Below are 21,817 nucleotides of genomic sequence, written 5' to 3' on the forward strand. Positions count from 1 at the left end.
AATGCTCTGCACAAGAAGCTTAAATTCAGCCTACATTCTTTTGCACTTCTCAGTTTTAACACCAGATGGAACCAGTCACTAAAACAGTATTTCCTCATTAGTTTAGTGGTCAAAACCAGAAAACAATTTGTCTTAGATATATTAATGTAAACAAATATATATAACAATGTGATTAATTGAGCTATATTTGTTATAGTTTTCTGGACTTTTTTGTTCTGGTAGTGTAAATGGAAACACACAATATTCTTTTTATTTTGGATAATTATAATTTTTTAAAAATCCATTGCCATTACATATCATTAATCGTTGCTCATAGCGGTGTTGGTTCGTATTGGTTCATATCTTGTTGGTGGGTTCGTCTCTTACTCTGTGTCTACGTTATCAGCCTTGTTCACCTGGGTGCCCCCACCTGTGTATCATTAGCCCTATAAATTTACAATTAACACAAAAAAATCAACAAAAATTACATTTTAAAAAACTTTTTTTATTCACCCGGTTCCCATCCTCAGTTAAACAAAATGAAAGTGGAAGGATTTCAAAGTGGCCCTTGCATCCATTGATTTTTCAGAAAAAAAAGTTTGCGCTCCTCCCCCGGTTTCTAGAAAACGCTTCAATCGTCAATTACAATAAAGCCCTGGTATTGTTTTGTGGCATTCTGTTGTTACCACCCAGTTTCCCTCCCCGACTCCCTCCCACCCAATCTCCCATCGTGACACCACCACGCAGAAGCCAGTGAACGCCTCACTGGCAGCGAGTGCGCAGGAGCGTCTCGCCGTGAAGAAGTCAGATGGAAAGAAGCAGCAGACGAGGAGGACGTCACGATGAGAGTCCACTCGACGCTCGCTTAAAAAGGGGGAGCGAGAGAAAGTGGACTCGCTGAAGCATTCGGATGCTCGTCCGGTCTAAAGCAGGACTGCAGAAAGAGAGGGAGCCCAGTCTTGAAATCGATCAAGGATGTTGAACGTTTGAGCAACTTGTCCCCTGTGATGAGGACACCGGCAGAAGTGGATAAGGTAGCTCCTCGCGCGTAATTAGTTCTTTTCCGAATGGCTTCCTTCGGCTGGCTGAAAGTCGACGCGCACTGGTGATTATTTTCATGGCTGCGGGGCGCAGCGGGAGTCGCGTGTGGAGAAAGAGGACGCCGTGAGCAGAAGGCAAGCGAGGAAGCGCACTTTTGGGGCTTTTTGAGCGGGAGGTGGGAGGTGGGAGGGGGGCTTTTGGGGAGGAGGGGGGCGTCCTCTTTGAGACCGAGGAGTTATCGGACTTGTATCCCTCCTGAATTTCTCACCGCCTCTTGCTTTCTTCCGTAGTATGTCTGCACTCCGAAAGAAATTCGGGGACGATTACCAGGTAGTGACCACGTCATCCAGCGGCTCCGGCTTCGGCAACCAGGCGCCGGCGGAGAAGAAGCGCAAGCGGCAGCGCTTCGTGGACAAGAACGGCCGCTGCAACGTTCAGCATGGCAACCTGGGGGGCGAGACCAGCAGGTACCTGTCGGACCTCTTCACCACCCTGGTGGACTTGAAATGGCGCTGGAACCTCTTCATCTTCGTCCTCACCTACACGGTGGCCTGGCTCTTCATGGCGTCCATGTGGTGGTTCATCGCCTACATCCGTGGGGACCTAAACAGGGCCCACAACGACAAGTACACGCCGTGCGTGGCCAACGTCTACAACTTTCCCTCGGCCTTCCTCTTCTTCATCGAGACCGAGGCCACCATCGGCTACGGCTACCGCTACATCACGGACAAGTGTCCCGAGGGCATCATCCTCTTCCTCTTCCAGTCCATCCTGGGCTCCATCGTGGACGCCTTCCTCATCGGCTGCATGTTCATCAAGATGTCTCAGCCCAAGAAGAGGGCCGAGACGCTCATGTTCAGCGAGCACGCCGCCATCTCCATGCGCGACGGCAAACTCACGCTCATGTTTCGGGTTGGCAACCTGCGCAACAGCCACATGGTCTCGGCGCAGATCCGATGCAAGCTGCTCAAAGTAAGTCCGTGGAGCTGCTGCCAACTTATCCAGTAAAAAAAGAGAAAGAAAAAAAATGGAGGGAAGCTGCCTGGGTCACATTTCACGCACTTTGATCGCCTGAGATATGCGACAGTGAGGGACAAAAAGTGATCACGTTTTATCGTGATTAGTATTACGCAATATCAAATATTGCAAATCTAGGCCAGGTCAATGGAAGAGTTGATTTGTCAAATAGAAATACAGTGCTCCTCGGGTAACGATGGAAAATGGGAATGACCAAGCCAGTGTGTAAAATAATTTGAGATTTTGTACTGACGATGGAACTGGAAAGCGCGTCTTTACTCTGTTTTGCTAAACCTGAAGGTCAAACTTAATGCTAAACAAATCATACCTTAACATGGAATTTATCATATTTAAACATATTTAAACCCACTTTTTAAAACTGGAAATGCTTTTGTCATTAATGTAATGTACATATTGTCCCTATATTATTAGAATTCATTAAACACAAACACAAATATATTTTATTGATGAACAATAAAAAAATGTATCCACCTGTAACACAAAGCAGATCAAATAAAATATAGAATTTTACCTGTAAATTATCCTATTAGAGATAGTGGCTCGATTTTATCTAGTGTTGTATTGGTAAATTTCATTAGATGCTGTTTTGCTAGTAAAAGCAAAAACAAATTGACAACAGCATTGTTCCTATTCATAATCATAAATCATTGCACCACTTGAGCCATCGACATTTATGAGTTTTTGTCATTAAAGATATCTACAGTTAAGCTCCAGATACTGTGAATCACAAACAAGGGAAGACCAGATACTGCATCAATTTCTAATTTTAGTTTCAGATACGTCAATTTTTTATTGCACCACTTTTACCGTTGTAATGTTGGGTCTTGTCGTTATAAATATCTACAGTGCAGCTCCGGATACCCACTGTGAATCACAAATACAGTAACGGCAAGGGAAGATAGCTTTGGATAAATATATATATATACTAGATATGAGTTTCTAATTTCAGCTTCAGATATGTGAAATTTGATTCTGACTAGTGAAGATTCCTGTTCAAGATACAACACCCCCAAAGAAGTCAAGGTAGTATATTAAACTGGGCCCTCGCTTTAGCCGCGGGGGATTTGGACTGCAAATATCAAACAAAACTGACAATGTTTTCTTGCGTACTCCTCCTCAGTCCCGGCAGACCCCCGAAGGCGAGTTCCTCCCCTTGGATCAGTTGGAGCTTGATGTGGGCTTCAGCACGGGGGCGGACCAACTCTTCCTGGTGTCGCCACTCACCATCTGCCACGTGATCGACACCAAAAGCCCCTTCTACGACCTCTCGCAGAGGTCCATGCAAACAGAGCAGTTTGAAATTGTGGTCATTCTGGAGGGCATCGTGGAAACCACGGGTGAGTACGCTCAAACTTCCATCGACGCATCTTTTGGTTGCCCCTTTCTAAAATGCTGAAATTGATTTTTGGCATCAGTTACCATCTGCAAACCAAAGGGGCCTCTTATTGAGCCCTTGATTGCGCTTTATTGATTTTGGCATCCGTGGCATACATTGCTGCTTATAGTGGGAGTTAGCAGTTATACATCACAGATGATTGATTTCTGGTCAAGTGACGTAATTTACAACCCAAGTATTTCAACACCACCGGATGATGAAATGGAACTGAATGTCAATATTCACTAGGGAAAAAAATATTGATGTTGCTATAAGTAGCATCGCTCACGGCGAGAAACCGTATACCATTCTTTTTTTTTTTCTTATACTTTCACCTCTGCCACACACATTTCTACTATTTTTAAAGAAACCATGGGGAAGACAACATTATTGAGTTTGGCCTACCACCTTTTTAACCAGTTTTTGGTTCGGAATCCAAATATGACCTCAGTTTTTCACATCACAATAGATTTTTTGGGTTTTTTTAGAAAAATAAAACCCACTGCATGCACTTTTTTAAAAATCCAGTATGAAAAAAAAACCCAAAACAAAACAATATTCTAACTTGAGTGATTTTCTCTGCCCCAAATCATTCCCGAGTGTAATTCTTAGCACCTGTTATCATGTTTGCACTCGCAGGTTCTCAAAATTAGAAGCAAATTGTGCTTGATTCAGCTGGGAAAAACAGCCAGCTATCTTCATCTTAATTTAAAATACAAAACATTAGAGTTAGGCAAATGGAAATGAAATTTTAGAACGATCCCTTCCCTGGTTCTTAAAATAAGAAACAAAGTATGCTTGATTCAACATGGGAACAAGCTAACTCAAATAAAATTTGGAATAATGAACTGGACTGGGAGGGATGAGGGCGAATAATTACTGCCAGCCTCTCCGGATTGAGATTCATTGGACATCTATCGTTGCGATTGTGACTGAAATGTGTTCATTCATGGCACGATAATTATTCATTTTGGCTGAATATTGAGTTTACATGTACTACATTGTATGCGATATATACATACTATACATTCTTCCGACATCCAGTGTGTGTGTGAGCTTTGACAATTTGGTCGTTCTCAGCTTTTTCTTCAGCTCATCCAAAGAGCTTTTTAATGGTGACTTTTCTTCCAGAGGGTAATAATTTGCCCTGTGCGGTCCCTTTTGAAATTGGGGGATTTCCATTTTCTGTGATGAGTAGTGCCTCTAGTATGGTTCTTTTAAATTCACTCTGTGTTTGACACAAAGTGCAAGGGAATTCCTCCGGTGCAAAGGGCTGATGACGAGGAGATCAGTGGCAGCAGACTTTTTAAAATGGAAATTAGCCTTTCAATTCCTAATGGAATGTCTTCATAGTAAGTTAATGCACTTTCATTAGCACCCCAGGCGGAGAGCGGCCGCATTCATTTGCACCTTCTACGAACGGGGCACGCCTCATTGTGGGAAAATTTGAGTCTGAAATTGGACTCAGTGTAATGAGAACTGTCACAAGGTCCCTTGAAGTCTGGCTCGCTGCCCATGTTTGTCCGTGGCTTGGACAGATTACCGGCCGTCCATTTTCTGGTTGAAATGATTGAATCTCAAATAAAGATGCTGAGTGATTTATTGCTGTATTGTGCTTTGTCACCAAGCAAGTCTTCGTCTTTTCCCTTCCCCAAAGGGATGGTTTCTCCTTTCTTGATCAGTAGAGATCAGAGAGACAGCTGCTAGAGATGTGGGCGAAGTAAAGCAATTTTTGTGCTCTCGACTCTCAGCTTTTCACCTATTGGAGGTGGGTCTGGCCCATAATAATCAGCGGGTCTTGTGGGATAAATAGTTATGCACTTATTCAAAATCAGATAACCCGTTGGTTACCAGTGAATTTAGTGGACACAAATTGTTGTTGTTAAAGATTAGATGCTTTTCATGAAGTCAGATATTGTGACATTGTCATTCTAATTTTGACAAACTTGAAAAGCCACAAATTGGAATATAATGAACAAATCTCAATTTCCACTTTCATGTAGATTTGGTAGGGTCACAGCCCATTGTGTATCCATTCCCTGTAGTATATAATTAAGATAATAAATTCAGCAAGTTATGAATAAAAGGAAGGTTTGTACTTTTGAGATCACAGAAAATGTCACACTTCTCAGTTCAGACTTTTTTTTCTTTCAATATGGTAGTAAGAAATACCTAAATAAATAAGTACAAATTATGACCAAGACCTAAATTTTGCTTTGAAAAAAGTAAACTGACCAAACAATCCAGCATATTCAGAGACAATACAAATACCGTATGACAAAAAAAAGAATGTTAAAAAAGCAGTGACTAGCCCTGTGGATAATGATTGACTGGAAGGCTGCCTGATGTCAGTAAGAACAGCGACTCAAACGCTGACTGATGATGGTTGAATTAAACAGAAACATGCATGTGAGTACGCCAATTATATTCAAGCTGGGCATCGATCTATAAATCTGAGGCTAGATTTAGTCACTGTGATGGTGTCATTAAAGTACAAGAAGCTGTTGTCAAACTGTACAAGCCAAATCAATATGAAGTCTTGAGCTCCAACAGGGCTGCCAAAGGTTGCCCAGCGCTACAATTACTCCGACTTCATCTTAACTTTTTCCCTCATGGAAACAACTCCACTTTTCAGTTTATATTTAACACGTAATGGATTGGTTTAATGATGAAAATGATGAGAATTACATATTCGAGGCTTCACAGTGAGCACATCCAAGTGGACGTCTGGGAAATATCAGCTAATATCTCAATGGGTGTTCGCTTCTCCTCAGATTTAACATGCCGCAATTAATTGTGACAAGCAGACTGAGATTTGAGGAAAGAATATCCTTCTCTTTTCTGTAGCGCATATTCTCAATGTGAGCTGGAGTCCATCCCGAGTGACTTCAGGCTAGTTACTCCCTTGACTGGTCTCCAAGGCCCAAATAGACAAACAACTGTTCTTTTGAACCACCAGATGACCTAATTAGCTTTAAATTGCTTTATTTTTGTTCTTACTTCACTCACATGGCACACTCATAACTTCAATTTTGTCGCTCAACTCAACTCAAACATACAGTATTTCTGGCAGAAAATCTCACCTGGGAAGTATTGTTAATAACATCAATCTAAACGTTAAATCCAGTTTAGGCTGCCTGGACAGGTTCTTCCCTTTGTACTGTACGTTTAAAATGATGTGTGCCTAGGTTCGCATTGACAAGACTATCTCCGATCGGTCCATTTGCGCCCAAGTACATTGGCGGATATCTGCGTCATATCTGATTTGTACCTTCACAAGATGGACGCCCGAGGCTGTGTGAAGTCACATTTTGGACGCTACGATATCAAGCTTCAGTGAGTTCTGTCTGAAAGGGATAAAGTGAACAAATCTTGGCTCTCCTGTAGTGCTTCTGATGCGCCAATTTGCTGTGCAGGCAGTGGAAAAGCGGCTTAAGCTGTGTGGCATACTTTTTGGAGAAAGATGCGAATGTATGGGGGGCCTGTGACCACCCAGATATGCAGAATTTTAAACTTCATTTAGAGCTTTACATTCAAGATCCATGTGTATATTGGAGAGTCTTCTGGTTCTTTGCTAAGACCTTGAACTAGTACCTTACAGTGAGGTCTGATCTTATGGACTGGGGTCTAGTCGTCCAGGTTATAGGTCTTGGTCAGAAACCGGAATTTGATCATTTTTAAAAACCTGATTGCATTTCATGTTTTAACCATGAATTAATATCTGGCCATATAAATCCAAGGATAGCCCATTGGAAAGTAACTTCTTTTGCATGCTCCATTTACAAGGAATCCTGAATTTTGAGTACAGGATTGGCACAGGCCGACACGTGCCACCAGTTTGTGTTTGGATTATTTATTTCAGTTTTTACTCTCTCTTGGTTACCCTCTCGATGTTTCCGGGCGGCGGACAAGTCGAGGTGTAGGAAAAAGGGGGGGGGGGGGGGGGGCGAGGTAGAAATAATCTGCAGTTAAAAATTGATGTACAGTGAAAGACGAAATCCTCAGATGCTTTCATTTCTGGCCAACGCAACTCTGTTTCCATGGCAACCACTTCTTGAGTATGCAGAATTGCAGCACTGCACCTAAACTTAGCTTGTTCCATTGCTATAATATGACAATGATAACAGGATTTGTGTAATAAAGCGGGCAAATATGAGGCGGTGGAATGACATTTCTTTGTTAAGATTGCCTGCTGAAGGAGGGGCTGACTGAAATGGAAAAATCCCCCACAGGCACAATAGGGGTCTCAAAACATGTAATATGTATGTGGTGTATGTATGTGAACTGTGGTGTTTGTTAGTGAGGACGACATCACCTGATCTGTTCTTTCACATAAGGATTAAAGCTCAAAGGCAAGCTTTTGTCTTGCTTACATTGTGAACTTTTGCACTTCTGCAAAAGCATATTGAGCGCACAACGTGTAGGATTGTTCAACTTATTTTTTTCCCTCTACCTCTGCATTGTGTAAGAACGCCACAAGCTCTTCCTCCTTCCTTCCTTGGGAGCCGCAGCCCAAGGTGTTTTTGATCACAACTTGGTACGCACTCCAAATGAGACGTGTAGGTTTGCTCCTGGATTCATGCCAGAAGTGGCTCTATTGTATTTTTCTTTATTTTGTCTTCATTTTGCTTGGAGATGATGAATATCTACCAGTTGTGTATCGGCTTTAGGCTCCACTTTAAAAAACGCAGGGGAGGAAAAACTCCAGGCTTTTTTTTCCTCGCCAAAAGTTGGGCTTGATATACTAACACTAACGACGTTGATTGTAACAGCACAGCGTGTTGCCTTTGCAGTAATTATCGAGCTACACAATCAATACACTGAGCAGGTTTTTTGTGAGTCCCATTAGTTAGACAAACAATATTCAATGGTATCCATTTTAATGTTTTTTTTTTGGTGCTTTTAAATCAATTTTACGGTCTCAATTCCCCCCCGCTTTCAAATGTTTGTCTTTTTGCTTTCAAATCATCATTTCTTGGTTTAATGCAAATGCGATGAGAAATCCATGCCATATGAAATCCCTGAAAAACGGATATAAATCATATTTAAGTCCTCATTCATTGGTGATGAGGCATTTACTTCCACGATTTGTTCGGTTTCAACAATAACTATTTCCTGCTCGATTCTTATGCTGACAAAGCACAGTGTTTTACCACTGAGACATTCGTGTACTACTAATGAAACGTTTTTGGAGGCAAATGCTGGCCAGTAGATGGGCGGAAAAAAAATGTCTTTCCCTGCCTTTCACGTTGTATTTTTGTCAGCCCCCTCGTCCTGTACCGAGAGGAAGAAAAATAGCTGCTCACTTAAAAATGAATGTGGGTGGCAAGCCATGGAGACTGGATGGATCAACTGGTCATGGTTATTCATGTGTGAGCAAGCATTTTAAAATAATGTCCGCTTTCCATGCTGCCGCTAATTATACATTGCCAAAGAGCTTTGTGTAGGTGCCATTGCATTGAATCGTTAAACAGATGCACACTCGAGATTTCGGTCGCTTAATGAATGCAGCCTTTTAAAAGGGCATCTAAAATTCAGCTAAATAAAATACAATCACCTGTTTTGTGTTTAGGTGGAAAATAATGAGACCCGCCACTATTGCCATTCTACCTTTTCTTGATTGTTGTTCAAATGATGCTTTAAACATGGAATTAAGAGTAATTGTTGCAAGTACATTTTTTTGTCTAGAATAGAAATTAGACAGTGTAATTAATTGGAAACACTTGTTGCGGTTGATTAGCAGAGCAGCCACTATCATGGCTTGATACACGCTTTTATTATCAGCACATGAAATTCAAATTAAAAATGTTAAGTTTTTTCTTTTGTGCGACGGGCCTGATAATTTCAATTAAGACTATGAGACCACCTACCTTCAGATTCTTTTTTTTTTTCCTTTCTCATTACAAATGGACCAGCTCACCCGTAATTTATGGTGAGGGCACGTCATCTCGGTGTCGAGCTCGTTGTCCCGAAAGCTCGGAGTGACTGGAGAGGAGAAGCAATAACCGCCGTTGAGTAGTTTGCCATCCAAATCGGACGCGCTAGGGGTGACGACTCAGGAGAATCGTGGGCGCCACTGCTGAATTTAAACTGGCTTAGGTGATTGTTAAACTACATTTCATGCTCTTGGCTTTTTGACTGCATAGCCTTCAGAGTGGATCCGCTACATTTGGACACTGTGTATTTTCTCACCACCATTTTATTACTGTTTTCCTTCCATAGGTAATGATGCATATATATTATACTACAATAATGCACATTTTCACAGAGGATTTTTTCACAGAAGGCATTTTATGTTTGGAATCTTTTTTAAGGAAACTTTGGCTCCGTTCAATAATTGTCTGTTTAAAAAGAAATGTTTCACTTTTATTGTATTTTTTTTAAATAGCATTTGTGACTTACTGGTTACATTATTTATTGCATTACTTTGAATGGTCTGAAAATAGGGATTTCGGAAAAAAAACGGCTCGGAATTTAGAAAAAAAATCAGAACATCCCTACTTAATCTGCCAAACCATGTCAGTATCTCCGTCTTGGGTCCATCTGGAGAGCTTTAGATGGAGATCTATTAATTCTGTCTTATTCCGTCACCGGCATTTACGCTTAAATATCATCGCTACACCATTAATTCCTCTCTGGTGCCAACATATTGAGATGTAGCGTTAAGACTGTGAAACTAAGCAGCCAGATGATAACATGTTGTTTACCACCTGTTTCTCTTCATTCACCTGCAGAGGTAGTCTGCAGACAAAATGTCTTTTGTGACCAATAGCTAATTATTTTATGTTAACAATGCTATGCTATTCATATTAAATAATGTCTCCAAAGATAAAAATAAAAAAACCCAAACCAAAACATGTTCCTCTTAACAAATACTCCAAAGTTTAATAAATAGCGTATTATACTGACTTACAGAACATGGTTTAAAGATTGTGTTATTGTGACGTGCAGCTGAAAGGAATATAAAACATTTACCAATGTTCCTTTACAGAGCTTATAGGTAACACAAACAAGGTACAATAAAGACATGAAACACTCATGAGTCAACGCCTGTTATTTTTTAGCAGTGCCCGAAACCAAAACCTGAGAAAGAAGTACTTAGAGAGAGGGAAGTGACCAGATTTGTAGCAAAATAGCCGCGAGATGAAGTGGAATAAGCACTTAACCAAGTGACAATAAGACATGAATATGGCTGCCACACCATTGTTTCTTTACTGTCACTCTCCATATGCTGGCAATGTACAACATAGAGGAATGTGGCAAACAAAAGTGATGTTATGCATCCATATTATAGTTGCATTCTATGCTGAGAGGGGCCGTGATCATTTCCAGTTAAAATGAATTTTACTTCTATCGCCATATCAGTTGTTGTCTGTGATTACTAATACAATTTACAGGTGCATACACAAATAGTTGTTTTATTTAGATATTGTGACCTTCATATTGGTAGGCTATATCCAATTAAAATATTGCTTAAACTGCATACGTGAGATTCTTTCCCACATTTTCATATGGCTTTATTGTGTTTCTTGATTGTGACACCCGAGAGCAAAAAATCTGAATTGTGTTAATTAAATCTTGCTGTGCAAATCCTGAGTGAGTCAATTGGGAACCCAGAAGCAAACCAGCTGCCTTTATCTTTAAAATTCAGCTATTTGTAAACAGTTTATGTGGAAAATGTGGGACACTTCACAGTGGGTTCCACATTTTAATTCTCCAGTTTAAGCAAAACCACTTGATTGATCTAAAAAACATGCGTTTATAGATTTTTTTTGTGTGCTTTGAAGAAACGTGACATTCTTGCAAAAGCTTTGAACGTGATCATTACACCTCAATGCACATGTATCATGGCAAAGTCCATATAATGGGCACTGGGCTTCCTGGATTCATTATCCCTTTTGGACGAACTGCGCCATTTTCACGAGCGTGCATCACCTTTAATTGCGACTTTAGGGATTTGTCATGCCCCCGCCGGATGGCGATAAATGACCGATAGATGAGCCGAGCGGGCAAAAACCACGTACAAACCTGCCTGATGAACCCATTGGAGATTCATTTGCCGACCGGGTCATCTCTCTAAGCTTGGAGATTTGTTGGTCGCTCAGGATTAGGGATACAGAGAATTTGCCGTTCAGAAGACGGGCACTCGGGGCAAAGTGCTACGTGTTGTGTTAAGGTGATAATATTGGCAGCTTAGCTTGTTGGAGAGCTTGTGATGCTCGAGTGGTGATGGCCAGAGGCAGCATTGATTGGCGGAGCTGCCACCGTCCCTGAAGTGCAAGTGAATCAATGGTTCGGCTGAAACGCAAAGCTACGAGAATATGTTGTCTTCCAGCAAGACGCTCCTCTGGGAATTTCCCTTTCTATTCTTGTCGCTCCGACTCATGGCGCCTGGACTTGTTTATTCCTTTTCTTTTGACTTCTCCCGTGGTATACAAGTCAAACTTCTCTTTGTGCTCATTTGTGTTATCGCAATTAGACTCGACAATTTATCAAAAGGCTGCTCAAATTGGTTTCTTTATTACCTAATTGGATAATAGACTGTAATTCTACTATATTACTATACTATATTCTACTATACTACACAGCAACACATTTTTTCCCTTCACAATCTTCCCGTAATTGCTGCAACAAGTGAAAACATTCTGGTAGGTTAATGGTAGTATAGATAGATAACCATAAATAAACAGCATATTATTGGATTCATCATCCAACATGTCATCTATTCATTGTCCCATTAGCCATTGCAGATACACGTTAAATTCCTGGGCGAAAGCGGGTATACACTTAGACAAAATGGCGGCCTTCTGAGAAAATTTAAATTGTTAAAATTTATCTGTCTATTTTTTCTCTACAAACACAGTATCAATGTAATTTTTTTCAGATTTTACTTATTGATTTGTGATTTATGTTTGTGTGTGTGGTATTAAACATATGCCTTGGCCCAGTAAAGTTTATAATTAGTCATTGGTATGAATGTGAATGCTTATCCCTGGTGTACCTAGACCACCAGCCAAATGAGAACAATCCAGATAGAAAACGAAACGGACAAAGATAAGGTATGGTAGAATCCGAGACGGGTGGTCTGCTTTGCAGTTTTCATGACTTCCACTTGTACCTCCTATGTTGGCCGCTACGTATAGCCTGCAGCCATATGCTCCTCGTCCTTGAGCGACTCCCCACCTTGTGTGGAGATAGCTGGTGGCCCCAGCCGGCAACTCCGACAGCGTCTCCACTCGAGCATCCTCAGCATCTCCCCTCCCCCATACACAAGTGCACCCCATCCTCACAATCCTCCCACCTTCTTCTCGCTCGGCTCAGCCGCCGACGTGCAGGAGCAATAAAAGCTTGGAGATGCCAACAACTGTAAGCCACTTTTGCAAAAGGATCGCACACTTGGACGCAATTTTAACGGCACAAGGGACTTGCTTCCATTTTGGAAAATTCATACTGCAAAATAAGCAATGGAATGTTTCTAGATATGCAGCATTTTTTTTACAGAATGGTCTCCATAGAAACAGCTGCTGTAGTGTGCTTGAAAAAGTTTTTATTGGATTTGGGTTTTAAATATGATGCAATCATCTAACCATTAAAAGAAAATTGTCTCGGCGATGGCTCAGCATTCTTCGGCACTTTTGCAGTTTAACTTATTCAGCATCTCCTATTATGAATCGATAGGTGTTCATTGTTTTTGTGGAAGACTTTAAAAATTGGTTCTAAAAAGCAGTGAGGATTGTTGCCATATACTAGGGGAGTGTAGTGAAAGAGACCGGCGACCAATCGACCGTGTACCGTGACCCTTGACCCTCTTGCTTCTCGTAATACTATCAACTACCCTGCAAATTTAAGTTAAACAGGTTTATCCATCTAGTAGGTACTAAATTATTTTTCTGACATCTATGACCTTTGACCTTGTCAAACTTTGATTCCATCTATTGACTCTTGAGACAAGTGACTCTTATGTGGTTTGTTAGGTCAATACAGTCTGCAATTTAATCGTCACTGGTTCAAATGAAGGTTCAGGTACTTTAGATGCAACCCACAGATTCACTGCCAAAATTGTTCTCCGGAGAGAATGGTTAGCCAACAGCTCACATGCAGTTTTTAACACTACAAACAGAGGTTAAAATGTGCTTGGAGTTTCCATGTCTTATTTTCATTTTCTCTATTTCCCTTTACACAAAACACATAATCCTTTTCCTTTCCTAAAAGCTTGTCAGGAGACTCTGCTGCCAGCAGTGAGCGCTGGGGAGTGCATGCGTGTGCCTGTATGTGTGTTTTGTTTGTGAGTGACTGCGTGTAAGAGAGAGCTAGATAGGAAGAGACAAGAGGAGTGCGATGAAGAAGTACTTTGTGAGCCCTTCTCTAAATAGAATAAAGAACTCTTAGACGCTCGACTCCTTTTAAGAAGCCGTTTTCCACAAACAAACCCAATTTCAATGTCGTTTCTGATGGATGATTGTAACGTTTCCCAGATTGACACTAGATGTTTTTGTGTGTGCAGTGGATTGGTAGTATAACTGAGGCTAAAATGGATTTCATCCTCCACGTTTTAAAAACAGGATAAGCGTCTTCAGGATGGATAAGTCTGTGAAAAGCACTCAGGTTTTATTTTATTTATTTTTCAAGCCACTATCAAGGCTGGCTGAGTTCAGTGCTTTTCTCTTGCTGCACCCCCACACCTCCCAAAGAAGCCATTTTATCTTTGCTGTCACTGTGCTGACTCTGCTGCTGCCTCACTCTATTAGGCTACAAAAAGCTGCGTGCTATTAAGAGAGTAAAAATGTACATTTGGAAACGTAACTAGAGGTGGTTTTGAGGGCATGGGCTCTTACACGTTGATTAATGATATATAGATTCAAATATATGCATGTAAGGTTCATTGGAGCCTTAAATGTTCTTCAAGGGTGAATATGATTGTAAACTGACACTTAGGACAATGAGAAGAATATTCATTATGTCCAAAATCGCTCATTTCGTTAAATTCGTGAATATTTTTTCTGTTTTACGTAATTTTTTGCATGGTATCATATGGGAATTCACATTTTTTAACTTGATGGTAAAATGAGGGTAGTTGATTTGATTATGATTAATTGATGAATGATTGGTTTTCCTTCACAGTCATGGCTAAGATTGTGATAATGGCCGTGATTAACGAAAAACCGCGAAGTAGGGTCACCCCTATTTAAAAAATAAATAAATACAAATAATTCCCCCAGAAAAAAAAATCCACGATGTAGTGAAACCGCGAAGGTTGAAGCCGCAACATTCGAGGGATTACTGTATTACACCAATGATGTAGTGCTGAAAGTAGTCATTTTTTTAAATACTCTGCTGAGGATTATTTTAATACTGTACATGGTTCATCCAAATGAGAGCGTAAAATCCGGCTGAACTTCAACTTTGACAAGCCTCTGGATGCTTTTTCTCCCCCCTCCTCGCCCTCGAGCTACATTATTACCCTAAAATGCAAAGTGAGCTGAAAGCCAGGAAAACCAGCAGTGGCAATTCGCAACCCTTCAAATTAGTGGAAACACTAACAACCTCATTACTGAAGAGATATTGTACAAAGCCAGCTTTGAAAATGACATTGACTGTAAAGTAATATTTGGAATGACCTGGTTGCAGTATTTGGATTGACATGAGGGGAAAAAAATACAGGCACTGTAAAACAAAAGGAGGAATTGCCCCGATTTTTACACCAGCTTGATACAAAGCATCATTTTGTGGTATCTGGCCACCTACTGAAGAAAATACCACTGAGCATAATAATCGAGTGAAGACACTACACACTGACCACTGGTGTTAGAAATAGATCTTTTTGCACAGCAGGTGTATTTTTTTCATCACTATATGGCTGCCAGGCCCGCCACACAAAGACAATGACAAACGACACAGTTCTGTGTGCAAGCAGTGCAATCAGTTGCTCGAGTGAAGCTATTTAAAAGTGGGAATGCGAGGCAACAAAATCCAAGCTGTGTGTTGGATCACATAAATAGTTTTATTCAAACAATAGTAGTGATATTTTAAAAGTCTACTTTTAATTAGATTTGGGATAAAAGAAAGAAATGCTATTCAAAGAATGAGATAGGGTTGCCTTTAATAAAAAGTGTTTTGGATGGGATGATTTTTGCCCTGTCAGAAATGATGTGATTTCAAATGCTCTTGTAAATGCACTTTCTGACTGGCTAACATCAGCACTACAAAATAAGGGTGACTGAATAAACCTTAGCTGGTGATGACATGCAACAATATCTACTGGATGACTACTTCTGAACAGAGATGATCGATCACAATGGAAGATTTGCTGAAATGCATCTTCCATTCTTAGTCTGCTATAATTCAGTTGTGGTCATGTTGCAGAAATATATCTAAATGGCATTCACATGTTTTTTGTTGTTGTTGTTGTTTTTTTGCAAAGCGGTACGTAGTTTCAATTTGGCCACACTGAATGAGGCTACAGCATAAAAAAGAGGGATTTTCTTCTCTTTCCATAACAACCAGGGTCAGTGCATGGTGCTATTTTATCATGACATCTAGTTTTGTATTGCTGTCAATGTTAGTCAATGAGTCACAGGTAAATATATATAATATATGTTCAGTTAGAGTATTGGTGGATAAACACTAGGAACTTACCTATCGTAAAAGAAGTGAGGTGCTGAAGTGTCTCTCATTAGAGTGTTCTTGTTTGTGATGGGCCGCTCTGTTGCCGATTGAAATGTAATAGTATTGTCTTATACATTGTCAAACAGATTACCATTTACTGAGAGGAGAAGTGTAATGGAGCCACGCTTACATAATTCGCTCCTGTGCACGGACTGTGTGAGCAATGGTTCCGTCAGAATCCAATGATGTTTTCTTCCCTGCAGGTTCCCTTCAACACCTTTCCTCTAACCATTGTCATATCCTGCTGTTTATGAGCGCTGCAATGAAGGTGGTTGTGCGCAGATTTTCTTTTATTGCCTGAAATATGAGCAGGGTAATTATGACTCTTATAATGTGCTCTGTTAAATGTCAGGAAATAGTAGAATCCAACAAGAAAAGTGGAGCATTGTCATCACTGAAACCCCCCTCTGGATGCTTTTATCACCCACCAGCTTGTCAATCTTTCAAATATTATCATTTGTTGTCATGTTGGGAAAAAACAAGCATATTCACATTTTGCTAGGTAACTTTAGAAGGTTAGTTTTGGTAACAATGGGGTGATTCAAAACACATTTCTTCCCTCCAATTTGCAAATGCTTATTTGCATCCCGTTGGAACTATCAGGAGAATAAAGATCCAACAAATAGTGTATAATGTTTGTTCATTTCTACCACTAATACGCCCAAAATTAGCAAAACCATTCTTTGATCAGAGTGTCCAAGTATGTCTAAATCTGAAAAATTTAACATTTTCTGCACTGACTGTGCAAATCATATTTTGTTCTATTAAGTATGGCCTTGTATATTTATCACATAGACCTGCATTGACAGTCTAAATTTGATTTTAATAAAAATTAACAGCTTTTTGGACTGAAATGCCATTTCCAAAAGAGAACCCTGACTTTAGTTCCAGCGTGTCACTGGTGCCTTTCAACAAGCAGCGAGAAGCCGTCTAACTTTGCAATACACAGATTCTGATAGTTGGTTTCCATAGAAACACAGTCTCAGGCCAACGTGGCTTCTTGGAGTTACATAAGGTGTTGTCCGTAATAAGAAATACACACAGATGTGGATTTTGTCTTTAGTTTGAATTTCTATTTTTAGGATTGAGAGACAAAAGAGTTATTTAGGCCTGACATTTTCCCTACTGTGACACAATGATGAGATCGGTGTCTGACATATTGGTGTACATTCGGTGAAAATCTCTCACAAATCGAGCTATGCTGGATGCCTCATTGCCACCGCTGTATATTCCAGTTTGGACGTGTTGCGGAACAGCTGCTCTTTAGCAACACAATCAAATACACGTAATGCAAGCACCTTTTAATTATGCCACAGCACAGGTGTCAATTCTTGAACTACCCAGTCCAATTGAGGGAATATTAATAAGGGTTATGCTATTGTACCCTCCTCCATAATTAGTCAACCCACATTACATTTTTTTTGTTCTGTGAGTGCGTGTAGAGTGTAGACTATTGTCAAGGTAAGTTAGGTTAATACAATAATGTTTAGGTATAATATTTGCCAGTTTCTTTTGTGGGCCTTTTTTGTTTTATTTGTGACGAAAAATTATGAGAATTGAGGCAATGAACTCATTAAAACAAGTAGCAGTTTGGCAGATAGTGAGGAATTCATTGAAAGCAAACTTTTCAGCTGTACATATATTTGCACTTGCAGTTAAGGGTTAGTTAGTGGGAAAGATGAAAAATATTACACTGTCTTGCCAAATATTTTCCACCATTAATAATAAATGTTAGAAATTATTGTTTTGTGTAAAACTATAGCAGATTGACATTCCCATTCATTTCAGTGGGGAAATATGTGTTTATAAGTCTTTGTGTTTATTTTAATAGTTCATTTGTAACACGTCTTAGCTTCTTCTCTGCTGTATTTTTCCCCCTTTTCACAGAAACTCCGAGTTCGAGTGCAACAGAACATTATTAATTGATGCTGAATACTGGTCCATCTTTGTGTATTACTGTATCAACCTTTTGCCTCGGGCATGTATTGGTTTTTTTGTGTTTGGACTACGAAGCTTGTTATTTTGATTTCGAGGTTGTGCTCGGGGGTTCGCGGCAACGCGGCTTCGATTGTAATATTCGATAAAGGTGACTCACGGTGTTTCTTGCGTTCTTCGAGGCTCACGGTGGATCTCGCTTTGTAATCACGCTTAGCTCCCATCCGCGCCTTTACTGTATTTCTTATTGGATTCTTCTTTTCCTCCCCATTAGATTCATTGCAGCTCACTTCCATATGCCTAAAGGCCCCGAGACTCGGAGGCAATTGTGCAGAAGTAATAACATGAATACCCCCAGTGCTCTGAATGTTCAGTCTCATGCACATCTGTGCTTGTGTACACAGCCTGAATTCTTTCTTGACCTTGGGAATCATTGCGCAGATGTCTCCACTTTCAATCATGACATCTTCATCTCACTTTGGACCACAGCTGGCTGCTATCGTGGCCTAAATGTGCTAATTAAAATCTATGAGAATAAGTTGGTGGATTTACCAATTTCCTAATGGATTTCACCAAGACTTGACACTAGTGCCCTGCAGCAATTCTTTAATGCTAAGGAGGGCTCTTTAGACTGATAAAAATAGATTTAATCTTTTGGTTTTAGACTCAAACTCAATTATAAATTATTTGAAAGCTCACTCACGCTAATAAAATGAATAAGTAGTAAAATGCCTCAGAGCTATGCTGTAAGCAAACGGTAAACTGTCATGTGTGGGGTTATAATGGCAGCTACTCAATAATGGTAGTTAGCTGTCACCTATTAGTAGCAGTCAATAACACGCGGCGGATCCAATGTCACTTTTATTTTACTTTTTTGTTGTTGCTTAAATGGCATCACATGAGTAGCGAATCCAATAGGTCAGAAAAAACAAATACTAGTAGTTATAGTAAAGAAAAACAGGGACATTGTGAATACATCCTTTGAAAGTGGTAATATTCACCGGCGACATAAATTTCATGTTTTCATGAACAAATTGAATCTACCTTCATAGGAGAAATGCATTAAGAGTTGAATGCAGCGTGGATGTTTCCACTTTTCAGGTTGAATTGTCTTTTATATGACTCACTCTTGCAGTAGCTCATAAACATCCGGTTTTAAAAGTGGCAATTAATTATAAGCTTTTATTTTGGCAGCTCTGTCTATGATGTCATCGAGCATGGAGTTGTTGTTGTTAGTTTTTTTTTTTTTCTTATCTGGTAAAAATGAAAAAGCTGCAACAAAATTAAATAGTTGTTTGTAATGGAGGATTTCCAAGCCTTGCTGAAAGTGCCACCGCCTATAATCATCTCTAAACATTAGTCCTTGCTCGAGCAACACAATGAGGGACCATTTGCGGTCATGTATCGCGGGTGTCTAACACAAGGCAGGAGGCCATGTCCGGCCCATCGTTTCATTCACCCGTTGCCAGAGGGTGTATTTTTCCCCCATTGCATTTATAATGGCCATCAATTATTCTTCTCTATCGTGGTCCAGCTTGGTTACTATCAACTCTGAGTAGGGGGGTTGCACTGTTAAGTAGATTGAGTTCGGAACTTAGTTTTGGAACAAATTACTGAATTACTCTTTTTGGAAATACACTGTCATAGACCATAATTTCACTGTAAGAATTTAGATGAAGAAAAACATATATTTCCACGAACCAATACACCCCACCATTAATTGTACCAGGTATTTACAATGAGCCTGAAACTGCTTTTCTTCATTTTTGTGGTCTTATTATGCATTCAATGTCTGTTTATGGTTCCGCGGTGGCTTTGAGTAAAAACCTTAATCACAATCTAGTCCTTCGCCACCCGCCTCTTGACCGAGAGTGAATTAATCAAGGAAAAATGACATCATCTCATCTTGTGTTTGTGCCGCTCTGCAGGAATGACGTGCCAAGCAAGGACGTCCTACACCGAAGACGAGGTTCTGTGGGGACATCGTTTCTTCCCGGTCATCTCCTTAGAGGAAGGCTTCTTTAAGGTGGACTACTCGCAGTTCCACGCCACCTTCGAGGTGCCCACCCCTCCCTACAGCGTGAAGGAGCAGGAGGAGGCCCTGCTCCTGTCCTCGCCGCTCATGGCTCCGTCCCTGTGCAACAGCGGGGAGAAGAACAACTCCCTGGACTGCCTGGAGACCCTGGAGGACAATGACAACACCACCAAGCTGCCCAGCAAGCTTCAGAAGATCACAGGGCGGGAAGGCCTGCCCAAAAAGCTGCTAAGGATGAGCTCCACCACTTCCGAAATGACGTACAGTTTCGGGGAGCTGCCCATGAAGCTGCAGCGAATCAGCTCGGTGCCGGGAGTGTCCGATGATAAGTTTGGTGGCAAGGCGTCCAAAATAAGCACAGAGCCAATCAGCAAGTCGGTGGCAGACTTACCCCCCAAACTGCAGCGACTGGCCGGGGGAGGCAGGATGGACGGACACCTGCCGCCTAAACTCAGAAAGATGAATTCCGATCGCTTTACATAAACAAATCACTCGTCTTTTAACTTCCCTTCTGTAATTGTCCGAAGTTCGCAATTGACAACTTTCTTCTAATGTGCAACGTGCGCAATCACAATACAGCTCTGGTTTGTTCTTTCCATTTTTAATTGGCAATCCATATATACATATACATATACATATATATATATATATATATATATATATATATATATATATATATATATATATATATGTATATATATATATATATATATATATATATATATATATATATATATATATATATATATATATATATGTATAAGCACATTGCAATGTACAATGAAAAGTCAAATTTATTTTTTAAAAGCTCTTTTCCCATTTTGGTCACAACTTTCATGTGCAATATTTGCAATTAAATCACATTCGTAGCTTTTGTTTTAAGAGCTGTATTAATGTTTGAACAATATGTAATAAATACATATTAAATTGACTTAAAATCTTTAACATGTGTGAATGGATTTTTTTTTACACTTCTGAAAGGGTGTGTGTTTCTAAATTCTGCATTATATTTTGTTTTCTTGTCAATTCAAAATTCTACTCAGTCATGTAGTCTCTTTTCTCATTTTTAATCAGAGCCCAAAATAAAATTTTGAATAATAAAATATCCTAACTGTTTCCAATTGCCTATTGAAAATGGAAAGAACAAATAATACCCCGATTTAATGGATGCGAGCAGATGTTATATGACTTGTACACGCAACGACGAGAGCCCTCTGACTCTTTTCAGGAAAATGTACAATCAGGCATGTAAGAAAACAACGCATGTAAAACAGAATCTCAATAATTCCTGGCATGATATGTTTATTTAAAAAAGCCCATTAATGAATCTACAGGAAGTGGAAATTTGCACAAAGCCATACAATTTCAAAGCAACATGACATGATTCTAGTTTGTGGCGATGGGCGGCACATGACATTTGCTTTTGTTGTTTAATGTAAAGTTGTGGCGATGTTTTGTTGATTGCATGCTACTCTTATTGACTATACAAAAGGTAATAGACAAAGATGTTATAGCCTTAAATATATTACCTTCTTTCCATTTTCATATTTGTTCACGCTATTTCTTGGATCTTTCATAGCCATGCTTTTTGCCATTTTGAATGACTTTTTTCCTCACCCAAACACTATTTTATTCAACGATGCCTTTTACACTGCGTCTCGTGTCCGGCTAAAATGGGAACAAAAAGCCACGCAATTTCCACCTGCTTATTAAAGTCAGATTTCAGTTAAAAGAGTCTGCCCCTCTAC

General features: G+C 40.1%; 1 protein-coding gene across 2 annotated transcripts; it reads left to right on the top strand.

Moving 5' to 3' along the window:
- The first annotated feature begins 744 nt into the window (after positions 1-744).
- On the top strand, positions 745-20,696 carry kcnj3a (potassium inwardly rectifying channel subfamily J member 3a). Of its 2 annotated transcripts, none has more exons than XM_077617696.1 (4): positions 745-1,154; positions 1,311-1,992; positions 3,179-3,395; positions 19,963-20,696. In XM_077617696.1, exons 2-4 carry the CDS (start codon positions 1,312-1,314, stop codon positions 20,550-20,552), a joined length of 1,488 nt encoding a protein of 495 aa, XP_077473822.1. In that variant the 5' UTR covers positions 745-1,154; position 1,311; the 3' UTR covers positions 20,553-20,696. The 2 variants fall into 2 exon arrangements, with proteins under 2 accessions (XP_077473822.1, XP_077473823.1); XM_077617697.1 differs by having other exon boundaries at positions 745-1,013.
- The last annotated feature ends 1,121 nt before the right edge of the window (positions 20,697-21,817 follow it).

The sequence above is a fragment of the Stigmatopora argus genome, chromosome 13, assembly GCF_051989625.1.
Source record: "Stigmatopora argus isolate UIUO_Sarg chromosome 13, RoL_Sarg_1.0, whole genome shotgun sequence".
Taxonomy (NCBI): domain Eukaryota; kingdom Metazoa; phylum Chordata; class Actinopteri; order Syngnathiformes; family Syngnathidae; genus Stigmatopora; species Stigmatopora argus.

Bases quoted from the DNA above. Each gene is read 5' to 3' on its own strand.
- kcnj3a (XM_077617696.1), top strand. From the start codon at position 1,312: ATGTCTGCACTCCGAAAGAAATTCGGGGACGATTACCAGGTAGTGACC. The intron at 1,993-3,178 runs GTAAGTCCGTGG...ACTCCTCCTCAG, and splicing joins TCCGATGCAAGCTGCTCAAA to TCCCGGCAGACCCCCGAAGG. The intron at 3,396-19,962 runs GTGAGTACGCTC...GCCGCTCTGCAG, and splicing joins GGGCATCGTGGAAACCACGG to GAATGACGTGCCAAGCAAGG.